This window comes from Anomaloglossus baeobatrachus, chromosome 1 (genome assembly GCF_048569485.1).
Source record: "Anomaloglossus baeobatrachus isolate aAnoBae1 chromosome 1, aAnoBae1.hap1, whole genome shotgun sequence".
In the NCBI taxonomy this organism is placed as follows: Eukaryota; Metazoa; Chordata; class Amphibia; order Anura; family Aromobatidae; genus Anomaloglossus; species Anomaloglossus baeobatrachus.
Genome location: NC_134353.1, coordinates 697,726,135 through 697,743,902, shown reverse-complemented (window position 1 = coordinate 697,743,902; position 17,768 = coordinate 697,726,135). Strand labels below are relative to the sequence as shown.

General features: G+C 43.3%; 2 protein-coding genes across 2 annotated transcripts in view; one reads left to right on the top strand and one right to left on the bottom strand.

The window, feature by feature from the left end:
* RSPH14 (radial spoke head 14 homolog) overlaps positions 1–17,768 on the top strand; it is a 387,168-nt gene that overhangs the window by 236,728 nt on the left and 132,672 nt on the right. The window lies entirely within an intron of this gene.
* GNAZ (G protein subunit alpha z) overlaps positions 1–17,768 on the bottom strand; it is a 232,457-nt gene that overhangs the window by 156,295 nt on the left and 58,394 nt on the right. The window contains exon 2 of the mRNA XM_075320726.1: positions 5,574–6,800. Coding sequence (XP_075176841.1) covers positions 5,574–6,296 — 723 coding nt within the window. The 5' untranslated portion in view covers positions 6,297–6,800. The remainder of the gene's footprint in view (positions 1–5,573; positions 6,801–17,768) is intronic.

Here is a 17,768-nt window from a genome sequence, read left to right as displayed (position 1 = left end):
GGAAATGGCACAAAACGTACGCAACTTTTTTTTGGACAAATGTCTGATTTTTTTTTAACCCATTACGTAAAATGTAAATCTATACATGTTTGGTAATCCATCAGAGGAAAAAAAAATTCAACAGTGGAAAATTTTCCACTTTTGAACGAGAAGTTTTGCTCTCCGTACACCGCCCTGGAACAATGATCCACGTCATGATTGAACAGATGAGCTGATCTGTTTCTTCTTAAGGGAGCTTTACACGCAGCGACATCACTAGCGATGTCGCTTGTGAAAGCACCCGCCCTTGCAAATCGCTGCCCGTGGCGCACAATATCTAGCGCTAGTACCAGTCACACATACTTCCATTCCTAGCGACATCGCTGTGGGCGGCGAACAGTCTCTTTTCTAAGGGCGGTTCGTGCGGTGTCACAGCGACGTCACAAGGTAGGCGTCCAATAGAAGCGGAGGGGCGGAGAGCAGCTGCATGAAAGTCACGCCCACCTCGTTGCCGGAGGACACAGGTACGGTGTTGTTCGTCGTTCCTGGGGTGTCGCACGTAGCGATGTGTGCTGCCTCAGGAAAGATGGACAACCTGCGTCCTGCAATGACATTTGGGAAATGGACGACGTGTCAACGATCAACGATTAGGTGAGTATTTTGCATCGTTAGCGATCGCTCGTATGTGTCACACGCAACGACGTCGCTAACGAGACCGGATGTAAGTCACGAATTCTATGATCCCAACGACATCTCGTTAGCGATGTCGTTGCGTGTAACGGGGCCTTTACTCTATACATGTTTGGTGTCTACAAACTCGCATAGACCTTAGACATCACACCAACACATCAGTTTCACTATATAGTGAACACTGAGTAAAATATCTCAAAAACAAATCAAATTGTCTTTTTATTTGCAATTTTTCCACATTTGGAATATTTTTCCGTTTTCCAGTACACTATATTGTAATAATCTTGGTTTCTTTTAAAAGTACAGCTCGTTCCACAAAAAAACAAGTTCTTATATGGCAAGACTGACTTAAAAATAAAAAAGTTACAGCTCTCGGAAGGCAAAAAAAAAAATGGAAAGCGGAAAATCGGCCAGTCATGAAGAGGTTAAGGATATGTGCGCATGCTGCAGAAAATTTGTTCACAAATGAACTGAACCTTGTGGCAAAAAAACAACAAAAAACGCATGTGTTTTTGTCACATATGGTTTTTTTTGTAAAATGAATGGCTGGAAAGGCTAAAAAACAAAGGACAAAAACACAAAGAATTGACATGCTGCAGTTTTTTTGTGCACCAAAACCTCCAAGCTAATAAAAAAATAAAAAAAATAAAAAAAAAAAAGCAATATGACACAGCACAGCATTGTGCACAACATTTTTGAGTTCTCAGACTTTGCCGGGACAAGGAAAGACATGCAGATTTGGGCAACAAACTGCACAATAAAACACGGCAAAAAAAACGCAGCCTGTGCACACAGCCCATGGCTGCATTTCAGCAGATTTGAGCAGGCCTAAGACACACGACATGAAAATTGGAGCGAGTGGAATGCGATAAAACATCGCATTCCACTCGGACCAATATTAGCCTATGTGCCAGCACACATGAGCGATTATTTTCTCATCCCTAATTGGACAGAGAAAACAATCACAGCATGCGGCGAGTGCAATGCGATCCTTATTTCTCTCACACCCATTCAAGTGTATGGGACGAGAGAAAAATCACACTGCACTCTCAGTACACCAGTGTACCGCGAGTGCAGAGCGAGAATGGCAATAGCCGTCAATGGAGGAGAGAGGGAAATAAATACCTCCCTCTCCTCCTCAGCGCCGACCCGTCCCTTCTAAGTGCTGGCCCATTCCCCGAAAGCTCAGGTCCGATCGCATGATTGGACCTCAGTCGCAGTGACACTCGCATGACACTCGGCTCCTGCTGTGCTGCCAGTGTGAGCCAAGTGTCATGCGAGGATCGCATTAGTCCCCAGTGTGGCCCCGGCCTTAATGGTTTCCTCACTGCTGAGAAACGTAGTAACATCAAGAAGGCCTTATGCTTGGCTCCAATTAAAGGGTGCTTTACACGCTGCGACATCGCTACCGATATATCGTCAGGGTCACGTTGTTAGTGACGCATATCGGCGCCGGTAGCGACATCGCAGCGTGTAACACCAAGGAGCGACGATCAACAATCGCAAAATCGTTCAAAAACGGTGATCGTTGACACGTCGCTCCTTTCCTTAATATCGCTGCTGCCACAGGTACGATGTGATTCGTCGTTCCTGCGGCAGCACACATCGCTATGTGTGACACCGCAGGAACGACGAACATCTCCTTACCTGCGTCCACCGGCAATGCGGAAGGAAGGAGGTGGGCGGGATGTTACATCCCGCTCATCTCCGCTTCTATTGGCTGGCTGCTTAGTGACGTCGCGATGACGTGGCTATGACGCCGAACGCACCTCCCCCTTGAAGGAGATATTGTTCGGCGGTCACAGCGACGTCGCTGACAAGGTATGTGCGTGTGACGCTGCCGTAGCGATAATGTTCGCTACGGCAGCTATTACAAAATAGTGCACGAACGACGGGGGCGGGTGCTATCGCGCTCAACATTGCTAGCAATCGCTAGCGATGTCGCAGCGTGTAAAGCACCCTCTACTCTCAGCAGGATAACAACCTCAAACATACATCCAATGTAATTAAGAACAATCTTCTGGGTAAAGAAGAACAAGGAGTCCTGGAAGTGATGATTTGTTCCCCACAGAGCCCTGATCTCAATATCAAGTCTGTCTTGGATTACATGAAGAGTCAAAAGGCTTTGCACAAGCCTATATTTCCTCAGAAGGTCTGCGGTTAGTTCTCAAAGATGTTTGGAACAACCTTCATGCCGAGTTCCTTTAAAAACTGATTGTAAAGGCCCTGTCACACACACAGATAAATCTGCGGCAGATCTGTGGTTGCAGTGAAATTGTGGACAATCAGTGCCAGGTTTGTGGCTGTGTACAAATGGAACAATATGTCCATGATTTCACTGCAACCACAGATCTGCCAAAGATTTATCTCTGTGTGACGTGGCCTTAAGAGTAACTAGTTAAATTGATTCTGTTTTGAAGGTTAAAGGGTGATCGCACCAAATAGTGATATGATTTTTTATTTTTTTGTTACTCACTTTGAATTTTAATTGATAAAAAATAAACTATCAATAATTCTATGTTTGAAAGTATTCTTACTTTGCAGAATTTTTGTACAATATTGGACGAATATAGGAAAGAATCTCCTTTCTATTTTTGATTCCACTTTATGGAGTCAAAATTACCCTAAAAGCTACATTCATGGAAAGAAATCTACAATGTGTCCAATGTTTCTAATCATCTATGGAAAAAAAAATTAAATATATATAGTAATTTCTTTTAGAACCATATAATGAGGCATGCTGGCCTTGGTTATGAGAGCAAGGTGGGGTTTTAATAAATATACACATTCTCAAACATTACCATAGGTTTATTTGACTGTTTAGAAAAAAAAAAAAAAAACACAAATGGCATGGCTTTTCTAAAGCCCATCCACTTTGCTGTTAATCCAAGGTGGAACATTACATAAATGTATGCTTGGATACTATTAGTAAGTGACTTACTAGAAGCGTTCATTGATTGTAAATGGATCGCAGATTATTATATGTAATATAATATGCCATATATAATAATATGTAAGGGTACTCAGCAACAGGTGTCCAATTGCCATGTGGCCTGACCACATGGCAAATAAAGCATTACTCTATTCAGGGTTTCTTTTCTTGCATAACATACTGTATGTAGATCAGGTTTTGCTCAATAGTGCCAAAACTGGTATAACCCATCTGTAGAAGATCCTGACAAATCTGTGTCCCCGCTTTATCCTATTTGCACCTGTGCAAGAAAATATGTCATAATCATGAGAATCAGACTAAATACTATGGAACAGTCAGCTCTGTGTAGAATACCGTACATTGCAACAGTATAGCAAGAATAAATGTGGCACATCAACAATGGCTGCTATAGAGCTCTCCTAGGTTATTTACACCACACAAATAGAGCCACATCCAAAATAAACTAATTGCTCATCCGTCCTGAAGCCATTCTGTACTCCAAATATTGTGCATATATAAATGTTGGTCTCAGAGCTGAGATCACAGAGATTGCTGCCGTCTGTTACTATAGGCATGCAATCACCCACCTGGTTTTCTGCCTTTGGCGACAGCAGTAATTTTCTACGTCGACCACATGTTAAATTGTAGTTAATGGGATTTAAAGAAATCTTATTTACGAAATGCAGCCAAATAAATGAGCATTTTTAAAAACACACATATATATATATTATATATATATATATATATATATATATATATATATATATATATATATATATATATATATATATATATATATATATATATATATATATATATATATATATATATATATCTATCTATCTATATATATATCTATACATATATATATATACATATATATATATATATACACACACACACACACATACACATACATACATATACATACATTATATTATATATATATTACACATATACATACACATACATATACACAGTATAAACCATATTATGCCCTTTTTTTTTATTCTCTGTTCATTTTAAGCAAGACATGGGTACAGAGATGTAAGTTTCCATCAAATACTGTAAAACTGCACATTTTAGAGTAGCCTTTTATTGTGGCTGGCCTAAGGCACACCTGTGCAATAATCATGCTGTCTAATCAGCATCTTGATGTGCCTGTGAGGTGGATGGATTATCTCAGCAATGGAGAAGTGCTGACTAACACAGATTTAGACAAATTTGAGAAGAATATTTGAGAGAGAAAAAGGCATTTTGTGTATATAATAAAGTCTTAGATCTACGGCCATGTGCCCACGGGAGATCGCACCTGTGGATGTATCTGCAGGTACCGCCGCAGGTTTCCCGCAGCTGCCCGCCGGCATCCGCAGCTATTTTTAGCTGCGGTAGTACAGCGGAATAGCTGCGGTAAACCTGCGGACTTTCATGCAATTTACCTGCGGACATCCCGGCTTCTATCTCCATAGTGGAGGGCCAGGATTTCCGCAGGTAATTCCGCAGGAATAATTGACATGCAGTTACGTGCGGCTGCGGGACATCCGCAGCATATTCCGCAGCCGCACATTCCGCAGCGTGGACACAGACACTCCCCATGTCCCATAGGATAACATGGGGAGTGTCTGTACATGCTAAAACCTGCGGATTTATCTGGAAAACCCAGATAAATCCGCAGGTTTTCCGTGGCAAAATCCACAGAAGCAAGCTCCCGTGGGCATATAGCCTAAAGTTCAGCTCATGAAAAAAATGGGACCAAAAACAAATGTGCAGGGTTTATATTTTTTTCAGTGTGTATTGCCCGTCTATAGGCATTTTGTGTATTTATACTCCAGCTATAAAGTTGGTGTATGCGCACCTCCATACAACATTGTCTTTGGCATCTTAACCCAAGCTTTGCATTTGACGTATAATAAATGATTTCCTATGGTATTAGGAAATGTAGCCCCTTTTTCTCAGGATTTTCTTAACTTACTGTTTGGTTGTCTTCATAAAGTTTCAAGTCATATCCACTGAGTTCCACACAGAATATTATGGCTGTGACACCCTCAAAGCAGTGAATCCACTTCTTTCTTTCAGACCGCTGGCCTCCAACATCGACCATCTTGAAGGTCAGCTCTTTAAAAGTGAACTTGTTCTCTACAATGCCTGTAGTCATGTCTCGAGAACGCAGGATGTCTTCTACAGTGGGGATATACTCAACAGCTGCTATTCTTTCAAGGTCATTTAGGTAATAGGCAGCATTGTCTTCTAGATGATACTCATTAGAACGGGAAAAGCACTCTTGGACACCAGAGTCTGCCCATAGTCGCTTCATCACCCCTAGCAGTTCAGAAGTAATTTCACCCTTGCTTTCTGCAGGGCCAGTCAAAGCAAACAGCTGGACAGCATCATATGCCCGGTCAGGGTTGTGAAACTCAATCTTCAAAGTAGCAAGTGCCCTTATGATGCGAGTGAGGGAGTCAATGGCATTATAAATTATGAGGGGCTTATATTCTTTACATGCCTCCAGATTGAATCCGCCACTATGGATAATTTTCATCTGCTTTACAATGGTGCTTTTACCAGAATTGCTGGTTCCGAGCAGCAAAAGTTTGATTTCTCGACGTTGGCGCTGACTTTCAGAGCGCAGGTGTCTATCGATCCTGCGCGAGCGCCTTGCTGCTTCTTTCTCCTCCGCACTCTGCCGACATCCCATGGTAGGCGGTTGCCAGAGGTGGAGATTCCCCCCTCCTCTCTCTATCCTTCCTTCTGTCTGACAGATAGTTTTGTCTTTCAGCCTTGCGCCAAGTATAATAATAAACTGAAAGAGCGCCACCCTAACAAGTATGTAAATAGAAGGACCAGCACAATGTCATGCAGATGGCCTCCTGAGCAGATGTCATGGCACTCCCTTTCCTTTGAGGTAGAAGTGGCACATTCCTTTTTTTTAGTGGATAAAGTCTTCCTGCCTCCACTGAGTGACCATATCCGTCATGTACCCTTTTTGCTTCTGCATAATTATTTCACTTCCTTCTGTTCAAAACTAAGGAGCAGCCTACATCTGCATCTGTGTAACTTGCCTTTTTTAATTGTATTTTCTGGTTGCCATGGTGATCCTACACTGGAGCAGAAAGATTGTGTGGCCAGCCTCTTGTCTATTCCATTGGCCTTTTTGATGTATTTTTCCTTTCTTCGTCCTCTAGCTGACAGCGATCCGTACCTGTTAGACACAAAGAAACGTAAATATGGACTGACTGCATCACTGTTCTCTATTGCTTCACACAATGCAAGATATGCAGTATGCTCTGCGTGAGCTTCATAAAGCAGTATAATATTACAGGAGAGATTTATAAGTCTGTATACAAAGAATCCAAACATGGCTAATTTATCCATGGCTGAATAATCACTATGGGCTTGTGAGCAGATTCTGAATGTCTCCTGGATGTACAGTACCTTGATATAGTATTCATACACTTTTTACGTTATGTCCACAAATAAATGTATTTTATTGGGATTTTATGTGATATACCAACACTAAGTAGCAAGTATTTGTTAAGTATAAAGGAAATGATACATGGATTTCGAAATAAATTTTAAAATACAAAATCGGAAAATTGTGATGTGCATTTGTATTCAACCCCTGTCTGATACTTTGTAGGACCACCTTTCACTGCAATTACTTCTACAAATTTTTAGAAATCTGTACCAGCTTTGCACATCTAGAGGCTGAAATTTTTGCCCATTCTGCTTTTCAAAATAGCTGTAGCTCGGTGAGATTGGATGTAGAGCGTCTACAAACAGCAATTTTCAAGTCTTGCCGCAGATACTCAATGGGATTTAGGTCTGAACTTTGACTGGGTCATTCACACATGAATATGCTTTGATCTAAACCATTCCATTGTAGCTCTGGTAGGATGTTTAGGGACATTGTCCTGCTGGAAATTGAATCTACTCCTCAAGTCTCAAGTATTTTGTAGCCTCTACCAGGTTTTTCTCCAGGGTTCCCCTGTATTTAGCGCCATCCATCTTCTCATCAACTCTGACCAGCTTCTCAGTCCCTGCTGAAGAAAAGCATCTACCCAGCATGATGCTGCCACCACCATGTGTGACGGTGGGTATGATGTTTTCAGGATAATGTGCAGTATTATTTTTTTGCCATATATAACAACATTTTGCATTTAGCCCAAAATATTCTACTTTGGTCTCATCTGACCAGAGCACCTTCTTCCACATGCTAGCTGTGTTCCCTACATGGCATATATAACAAATATTTGCTACTTGTGTTGGTATATCACATAAAATACATTTAAGTTTGTGGGTGTAACGTGAATAAATGTAAAAACAGTCACACGGTATGTATACTTTTACAGATACTGTATTAGGTTATCAAAACTCCATAGTCACTGGCTTGTCTTCATTCATCACATAAACATTTGCTGACCTTTCTTCTTGTATAGATCACCCATGTATCATATTAAGGTTATGAGCACAATGGATATTTTAGTTTTGAAGTAAGCATTAATTTTTAACAGAAAAATATTACGTTAATGGGAAGGGTTATTGATTAGTATGTGAGACAATAGAATGAATGCCACTTCCCAAGGGTCATATCACATCATGGGATCAATAGTAGCAGAGGGCTAAGAAGAAGAAAAAAAAAAAAGTCAGATGGGTTTCTTCATTACAGTCCAATATACAAAAGCTACAATCCAGTTAATCAGTTGCTTTATATCCAACCGCAGACTTAAGCGGGGTTTACACGCTACGATATCGTTATTGAATTATCGTCGGAGTCACTGTGTTTGTGACGCACATCCGGCTTCATTATTGAGATTGCAGCGTGTGACACTTTTGAGCGACCGTAAACGATCGCAAAAGCAGTCAAAATAGTTTGCCGCGGAGAAGTCGTCCTGAAACAAAAAATTGTTTAATGCTTATTAGCGATGTTGTTCCTCGGTCCTGTGGCACCACACATCGCTGTGTGTGACACCGCAGGAGCGACAAACATCTCCTTACCTGCCTCCACCGGCAATGCGGAAGGAAGGAGGTGGGCGGGATGTTACGTCCCGCTCATCTCCGCCCCTCCGCTTCTATTGGACGCCTGCTGTGTGACGTCGCACAAACTGCCCCCTTACAAAGGACACAGTAAGCCGGCCAGAGCAACGTCGCAGAGCAGGTATGTGCGTGTGACGCTGCCATAGCGATAATGTTCGCTACGGCAGCGATCACACAATATCGCACGTACGACGGGGGCGGGGACTATCGTGCTCGACATCGCTAGCCGATGCTAGCGATGTCGCAGCGTGTAAACCCCGCTTTACACATGCTTTATACAAAATACAGCCCAATGCAAAATTATGGGTTTTCTTTTTTTTTCTTTGTTTTTTTTTAAAGGGGTTTTATACCACAGGGCAAACTTTTGCCAAGCAGTGCATCTTGCAGAGTACAAAAAGTGTCTGTAATGGACACACTGTTAGGATTTGACCCTATTAGCCTAATTGCGCATTCGTCACATTACCAAATGGCATAACAGTGGTTAAAGGCTGTCAGGGCCCATATGCCCTGTAACCTACAGGCAGGGTTATGTGTGGTCTAGAAACCCATTCCTACCCATCCCTTTGTTGTAATATTGTGTAAAATGAATTTATATAAAAAAAAAAAAAAAAAAAAAAAAAAAAAAAAAAAAAAAAAAGGTTTTATAACTTACGTCTTCCCTATATAAATGAACAGAGGAACTAGTCCCCAGGGTGTCGCTTTGCCCAGTCTAGTTTGCCTTCTTTCCGTGGTATCACGCCTCTGTGGGTGTGATATCACTCCCCTGTGGCGTGATACCATGGATTTACATGAGTAAATGAGCTCCTGGAGATCCCGGGTGTGCGTGCTTCTCATTTGTGCAGCCTTTTTAACTGGGTGTACACTTGTTGGCTTCACAAGTGCACTGTGAATGATCTGAAGGCTCCTGCGCTTCCGACCATGCGCAAAGCGTGTCTTAAGCTGGCAAGCAAACACCTGGTTAAGAAGGCTGTGCGAATGAGAAGCGCACACGCGGGATTTCCAGGAGCCGACGGTGACGTCACTCATGTAAATCCATGGTATCATGCCCACAGCGGCATGGTATCATGATACCGTGATACCACGGAAAGACGGCAAATTAGATGGGGCGAAGCGGCGCCATGGGGACTAGTCTCTCTGCTCATTACATAGGGAATATTTTACATATTTTACAAATTCATTTTACACAATATTACAACACAAGGATGAGTAGGAAGGGGTTTTTAGGCCACACATCACCCGGCTTGTAGGTTACAAGGCATATGGGACCCGACAGGTTCCCTTTAAGTGCTAACTAGCTTCTCACTGGCTTTTCTCAATGTTCGTCCGGCGTCACACTTGCAATTGACTTGCACGAGTGCAATGCGAGAAAATCTCGCATTGCACTCAAACCAAATGTTAAGCAATGCGGCAGCTCCGATCTGTTTTTTTCACAGCTCAAATCGGACTGAGAGGGAAAAAAAAAAAAAAAAAAAAAAAAATCGCAGCATTTACGATTTTTAGAGTTTCTTGCGCGAGTCACTCCAATGCAAGTCTATGGGTCCGATAAAAAACCCGGATGTCACACGGAGAGCACACAGACCATCCTAGTGACATGCGTTTTTCTAAATACATTTATCGCATGTAGCAGAGAACACTGTAAATGAATGAGATCGGTCGGTGTGTCAATCTCGCTCTCGCCATCAGTCGGTCTTTCCCTCTCACCCCCTCTCTCATACTCCCCGATCACAGACGCGGCACTGCACAGATGTCACAAAGCTCCGGTGGCTTTTCCTCTTTTGAAAATGCCGGCTGCTCATTATTCCATCTCGTATTCACTGCTTCTCCTGCCCACCGGCGCCTATGATTGGTTGCAGTCAGACACGCCCTTACGTTGAGTGACAGCTGTCTCACTACAACCAATCACAGCCGTCGGTGGGCAGGTCTATATCGTGCAGTAAAATAAATAATTTAAAAAAAACGCCGTGTGGTCCCCCCCAATTTTGATATCAGCCAAGGTAAAGCCATACGGCTGGAGGCTGGTATTGTCAGGATGGGGAGCCCCATGTTATGGGGAGCCCCCCACCCTAAAATATCAGCCAGCAGCCGCCCAGAATTGCCACATTCATTAGATGCGACAATCCTGGGACTGTATCCGGCACATCTCGAATTGCCCTGGTGTGGTGGCAATCGGGGTAATAAGGAGTTAATGGCAGCCCATAGCTGCCACTAAGTCCTAGGTTAATCATGGCAGACGTCTCCCTGAAATACTTTCCACGATTAACCTGTAAGTTAAAGAAAATAAACACATACACCCAAAAATCCTTTATTTGGAATAAAAGACAAAAAAAACCCAAAACACACCCTCTTTCTCCACTTTGTTAAAATCCCCAAATACCCCTCCAGGTCCGACGTAATCTACAGAGGTCCCACGACGCTTTCAGATCTGCTACATCGGAAGCTGACAGAGTGGCCACAGACCACGACCGCTGTGAGCTCCCTTTAGCAACTGAAGTGAGTCGCGCGATCAGCGGTGCAGTCACTGAGGTTACCCAAGGCCACAGCTAAAGGCCTCCACCTGAGATCTGTGGCCGCGGGTAACCTCAGTGACGGCACCGCTGATCGCGCAGATCACTTCAGTCACTCAGGATTTGCAGACACCGGTGGTGAGACCTTCACCGGTGACCGAAAATCTGGCAGTGACACACAGATATAGCCGCGGGATGACAATGAAGTAGAATGAAGTTCATCCGAGTTCATTCTGATCCCGCGGCTCTGTCGGTGTCTGCTGTCAGCAGGCATGTAGCGGAGCTGAATGGCAGATGACATAGCTGCTGAGAATAAAAACGGATCACACACGGATTGCACACGGACTACAATCTAGAGAAAAATCACAGACTCGCATTGCAGTTGCATTGCACACGGATCAACACTCGGACAGACCTCATGCTACTTTCTAGCATGAGAATCGGACCGATTTTACAGTCGCAAGTGTGACACCGGCCTTCTACAGAGAAGCAGATGAAATGCTAGTTGATATGTGACGGTAAGTAGGGAAATCACTGTGCAGTTCAGATGATGGTCATTTCAACAACTAAATGTTATGCTTAGAAATAGAAAATCAATTTGAAAGACTCTGGTCCCTCGGAGCAATCTGTGACCACTGGTTATGAGCCCTAGGAATCTCCTTTTCTCCCAGCACTTTTTTTGATTAGTAGGCTGGTGTCATCATGGTGGCATGACACACATTCATCACATTGCACTAGCCAGGTTAATCAAAAGAAAAGCCAGTAATACTGGAAGGTAAGGAGATTTGCAGGCCTCCCATCCAGCAGTCACGGATTACTGACCTAACCAATGAACCAGAGTCCTGCAAATCAATTTTCCATCTCTAGGCCTGGCCATAAATTTGTCCCATCTTTTTTGAAAATTTCATGCAAGTAACATAGCGCGATCTTTGCTGTTAACATTAGATCAGTGCAACACATCAAAAGCTCCCAAAGATGTAACTAAAGCCCATATAGATGCAACAACATTCAGGTATTGATTTCACCAGGAGACCTGGCTGTGTGGAGCACTGCACAAAATGTCTACACTTACATAGTAATATGTTCCCTCAATACCATAATAAAGATAGAATTATTATGAGAACATTATTTAATAATCAAAACTAATATCAAAATCACTGACAAGAGTAGGTTGTTTTAGGTTTGAAATCTTTATATATATTTTATATCTGGTTCCATAAAATTTGGCCATAGATGTGTTGCTATCAGTTACATAAAATCCCACGCCGTGGAGTCTACGATTAAATTATCACATGAGACACTAATAAATGCTGCGGTCATCGTCGCTAGCCTTCATCATGTCGATTGTCTCATCTGTCATATGACAGGGAATTACTGTTCTGGTATTCCAGAGATTATTGTTAGACTGTACTAAAAGATCTCAGCCTGAGTTCCCGACTCACTGGCAGTTGTAATACCAAGAACCTACAGACAGCACCAGCGTTAGCATGTAGTAAGCCCAGGCAAGAGCGAGAGCCCACTGTGCTAGATGGCCCACATAGCCCAGATCTCCATTGGCACCCTCTACCATACATTTACAGCGTATGTACATACTGCAGGTATAGAGCAGGCTCAGGACCCGAGCCCGCTCCAAACAATGCAGGGGCTGGTTGTGTTATACAGTTGCTACCCATGTCTAACCAGCTCTGATCGCAGCAACATCTAATGCATCACTCTGTCCTGGAACTTAAATAAAAGGCAAAAAAAACAACATTTTGGTATCTTTTTAAAAAATGGAATAAAAGTATTAGAAAGTTAAGTGAACCCAAAATGGTAATGATGAAAATTTGAAAATTAAAGCTTATCTGGGAAAAAAAAAACCAATCAAACCCAATATAATTGATTTTTGAAAAAATTAAATTATAGGCAAGGATAAAAAATAAACAAAAAATCAAAAAGTAAAAAAAAGGGGCCCAGTGGGACAGTTTCCCAATGGTTTGCTTAAATCTGGAGCTGGCCCTGTCTACAGGCATGAAATGCAATAAGCTATTCACACTGTCACATTCACCTTCACACTAACATACTCTCATACTTGTTCCCAAAAGTGTAGACTGTCTGTAAAGCGAATGCCTGATTTCAAGGTCATTAGGACTCTTCTTTTCCTGGAGCTCAGAGATGTCTGGATTTCAAGTATATAATAAGGAATGATGTAAAACTAAAACAGATGTAGATACAACAGTAACATTGACTGCCACATTTCAAGAAAACCGTTTGCCATTTGTTGGCTGAGGACCATATTCCTGTGCTGTCACTTACCAACCACGATGACCTAGATTTTTCAAAGACTGCTATAGTTTTGTACTTCTTATCACTCATTCCTGCACATGGAAGTTGTGATTTTCTCTTAGCACTCTTTGAATTATCTAGAAGACTGTGGGGGTGTGTATTCATCTGGTGCTGACCATTGCAGGCGTCAAAGATAATGCATCTGGCTCTTCTCCAACATGAAACCTAGTTGTGCCAGCTTCCTTAAAAACATGTTCCACTACAAGCAGAAGGTTTGCAACATGGCTTTGTGCTGAATAAAAAAAAAAAAAAAAAAAAAAAAAAAGGCACTGTCAGGATAGATGACAATTATTTATGAAAATGGATGCCTTTCTCTGAGCTTGGTGATCACATAATATATACTATGGTATATAATTCTGGGCACTGGTGCAAAGGATGATCCTGATAAAAGTCCTAGATTAACTATTTATATTTGTGGTTTGGTTTTTTTTTCACATCTTAATGGAATAAAATGACATAACAAAAGATATATATATATATATATATATATATATATATATTATATTTCCCAGCTATCTCTACTTCAAAGGGGTTGTCCTGTCTCAGAGGAGAAGTCTACGATCACTCAGACATCATGTGCCTGCAGAACAACTGTCACACTAGGTACGGGGAAGTACAAAGCGCACTGCAAATGGGAAGGGAGACCGGTGTCTAGGGAAAGGGAAGATGGTGACCCCCGACCGAACCTACTGCTGGTCCCCGGGGTCCCTCACCACCCTAGATAGGTTACGCATCTATGCGCTGAGCAGGATGCCTGACACTAGGTATCCCTAGTGTTGGGCCATAAATTGGGAACGGATGGGATGAGCTCTTTGTCAACCCCACTAAACAACTATAGAAGACACAAGAGGGACACATAAGGGGAAAAGCATGAACTACTTATTAGATTACTTAGGTAGGAGGTCAGCAGAGCTTTCAGCAACTATACAACAGAGGAGTACAAGCCACCTGCTTGCAACCTCAGCTTGAAGGAACTGAAAATATCACCAGCACAATCCAAAAGGAAGCAAAGGGTATTTAAATATCAAGGGAATACTGATAATCAACAGCAGCGTGGAAGTCGAGCTCCTTCTGGGTCCAAAAGGGGAGAAATGAATCCAGCTGTAAAGCTACCTATACCAATGAATACTAACTGCAGGAACAATGGAAATTCAGGGAGCATTCTGCGCAGCCAGACACTGTGACCTTCAATGGCCAGAAACCACATCACTATCTGTCACACGTGTTATACCCGTGACAATGATAGCTTGCACAACGCGCACACTGTCACGATGCACAGGTATTACATGTGTGGGTAAACAGTCATGGGTGCGATTTGCAGGCTTAAAATCACGTGTCGACTAGTCTCACCCTGCTTCTCTCAAGTCGTCTTGTGATCATAAGCATGCAAATCACATTCATGTGTTCATATAATCCCACCCCCACATGGGAAATCGTAAAAGTGTATATTGCAGTCTGTCATGATTGGGCAGTATGTAGTCACATTGAGTGACTGCAGAGTTTTCTTCTGAGACTGTACAACCCCTTTAACCTCCTCCCTAACTGCATAATTTTGCCTCATTTTGCAATTAAAACTGGTAATTTTATACGTAAAGGAGGAATATTCTCCACTTGAGATCAGGCATACCCACTCCTCATTGCCTAGGGCCCTGTGTGCACTAGACGGAATTTCCTGCAGATTACCTGCGGATTTGTTTCATGTTTCGCTGCAGAAAATGTTCATAACATCTCTGCAGTGATTCACCAGCAAATCCTATGGGAAAAAAATGCTGTGCGCACTATGCAGATTTTGACAGCTGCATGTTTTGCTGCGGGATTCCTGCAGCAAAAACAATTGCATGTCACTTCTTTTCCGCAGGTCCCTGCGGTTTCGAGGGCTGGCAGATCAATCACCCACTGACTCTGGGTCGGCGGAGGATTGATCCCCGGTATCTGGCCAGATGCTGCTACCCATATAAAGTTTATGGGGAACAGAATCTGGCCCAAAGGGGTAGGAGCAAGCGCTTCATACTCACCAATGACCGGGCGGCTGTCACACTGCTCCCGCGGCAGCTCTTTCATCTTCCAGAGCCGGCCGCTCATTATTCAATCTCGTATTCACCCCTTCCCTGCTTACCAGTGGCTGTGATTAGTTACAGGCAGACACACCCCCACGCTGAGTGACAGCTCTCTCAGTGCAACCAATCACAGGCGCCGGTGGGCGAGTCTATAGCGTACAGTAAAATAAATAAATTAAAAAATGGCTTGCGGTCCCCCCAATTTTGATAACCAGCCTGGATAAAGCCTCACAGCTGGGGGCTGGTATTCTCAGGATGGGGAGCCCCGCAGCCTAAAAATATATCAGCCAGCAGCCGCCCGGAATTGCCGCATCCATTAGATGCGACAGTCCCGGACTTTTCCGGGCTCTTCCCATTGCCGTGATGCGGTGGCAATCGGGGTAATGAAGGAGTTAATGGCAGCAGCCCATAGCTGCCACTAAGTCCTAGTTTAGTGATGGCAAGCGTCTATACAACACCCCTCATCACTAAACTGTAAGTGAAAGTAAATAAGCACAAACACCCCAAAAATCCTTTATTTCAAATAGACAAAAAAGCCCCCTCTTTCACCACTTTATTAACCCCTAATAACAGCCCTCCGGGTCCGACGTAATCCACAAAATGTCCCACAACACTTCCAGCTCTGCTACACTTGGCACTCACAGTGAGTGCCATAGACCATGACTGCTCACTTTGAGGGTCAGGACGCAAGTGAAGTGAGCCGCCGGGATCAGCGGTGACTTCACTGATGTGCTTTGCAGTGACAGGTGGAGGACTCCAGGGGTCACTGCACATCAGCTGACTGTAGTCACCGCTGATCTTATACTCACCTTCTCCTGCGAGGCTGCCTCCGGACACTGCTCTCCTGCTTCCAGGCCGGCTCATGCATATGCAGTTATGCAGTGCACAGCTAACCCCCAAACAGCAGAGCGCCGGAGGCAACCGCATGGGATAAAAGCACGGCCCGGAGGCTTCAGCACCACGGACACCAGGAGCGGAGAGAACTGAAATCCCGCAGGGAACAACCTGCGGCAATTCCGCACCAAGTCCACACCAAAACGCAACATACCGCACGCGGATTTCGGTGCGGATTTTTTGCGTTTTTTTCCCGCAGGTGCGGAAATCTTTAAGAGCGTGCGGAATTTTAAGAAAATTCCATTTCTAGTGCGCACAGGGCCTAAGACGAATAGTTGCAGCAGGAGCCTTCCCCCTTTGCTCTGTCTGCAATAAGACACAAGATTGCGAAGCACTGCCCCTTTGGCCATATCTCGTTTAATTTAAAACATTAATTTCAAGGTTTAATGCAGTTTTAAAGATGTTTCAATAGCAGTAACCTAGAAGGTGTGATGACTGCAGTGAATGATCTTGCAGTGTACGCATGGAAAGTACATCATATATTGATTTACATTATTCGGCAAAGCAGGAAAGTGTGACACTTCCTCGCAGCTCACCCCCCTAAAAGGAAGATCTAAATGAAACGCCATTTAGTGTTCATATAATTTACAGCCCTTTACACAGATTGTAATCACTTTGGGCTCTGTGCCCAGTGGAGCTCGCAATCTAATTTCCCGCTCTCTAAGGCACACCCACTAGGGCATAGTCATTATATATTTGAATCCAGGACTCTAGAAGTCAACAGCTCACATTTTCTGAACCTGACTTCGTTAGGGAAAATTGCCTGTTTTTTTTTTTTTTGCTTTAATGTGGCGTTGTATCAGTGTGTAAATACTCCACAGGAACCTTTCTGGTAATAGATTACTTTAAGGGAAATTGATCACCAGACAACACCAGTCATAGTAGGATGCCCAGGGGAATATGCTGGAGCCTGGGCTATTGCACATGGTGAAAGGTGTTCAATAATAATGCCACATGCCTACCTGTATGCAGAAAAGTAACAATGTAGTTGTGGAAGATGTGATGTGACTGGACCAGTTATTGAAGGTGGCCCACCTGGGTCAATCTTAAGGATGCTGAAAGGGAAGTTGGGAAAGCAGTATCCCGAGTCTATCAGTAATGTACATGAATCTCCCATTTTAGAAGATGATTTTGACCCAACCCCAAAGAGTGTGGCCACCACTATTGCTACTTCAGAGCAGAGCAGAGTCTTGTGATACTAGTCCCTCCATCATTTCCCCTACCATGAGTCAGGACTTTGAGGGCCTTTTCCAGGCTCCTTCTGAAACTCCATCTGCTAACGGGCAGCTTTTAACAGATGATGAGCTACCTCATGAGGACTAGTAGACTGTTGTGGGTGAACTCATTGGAGCA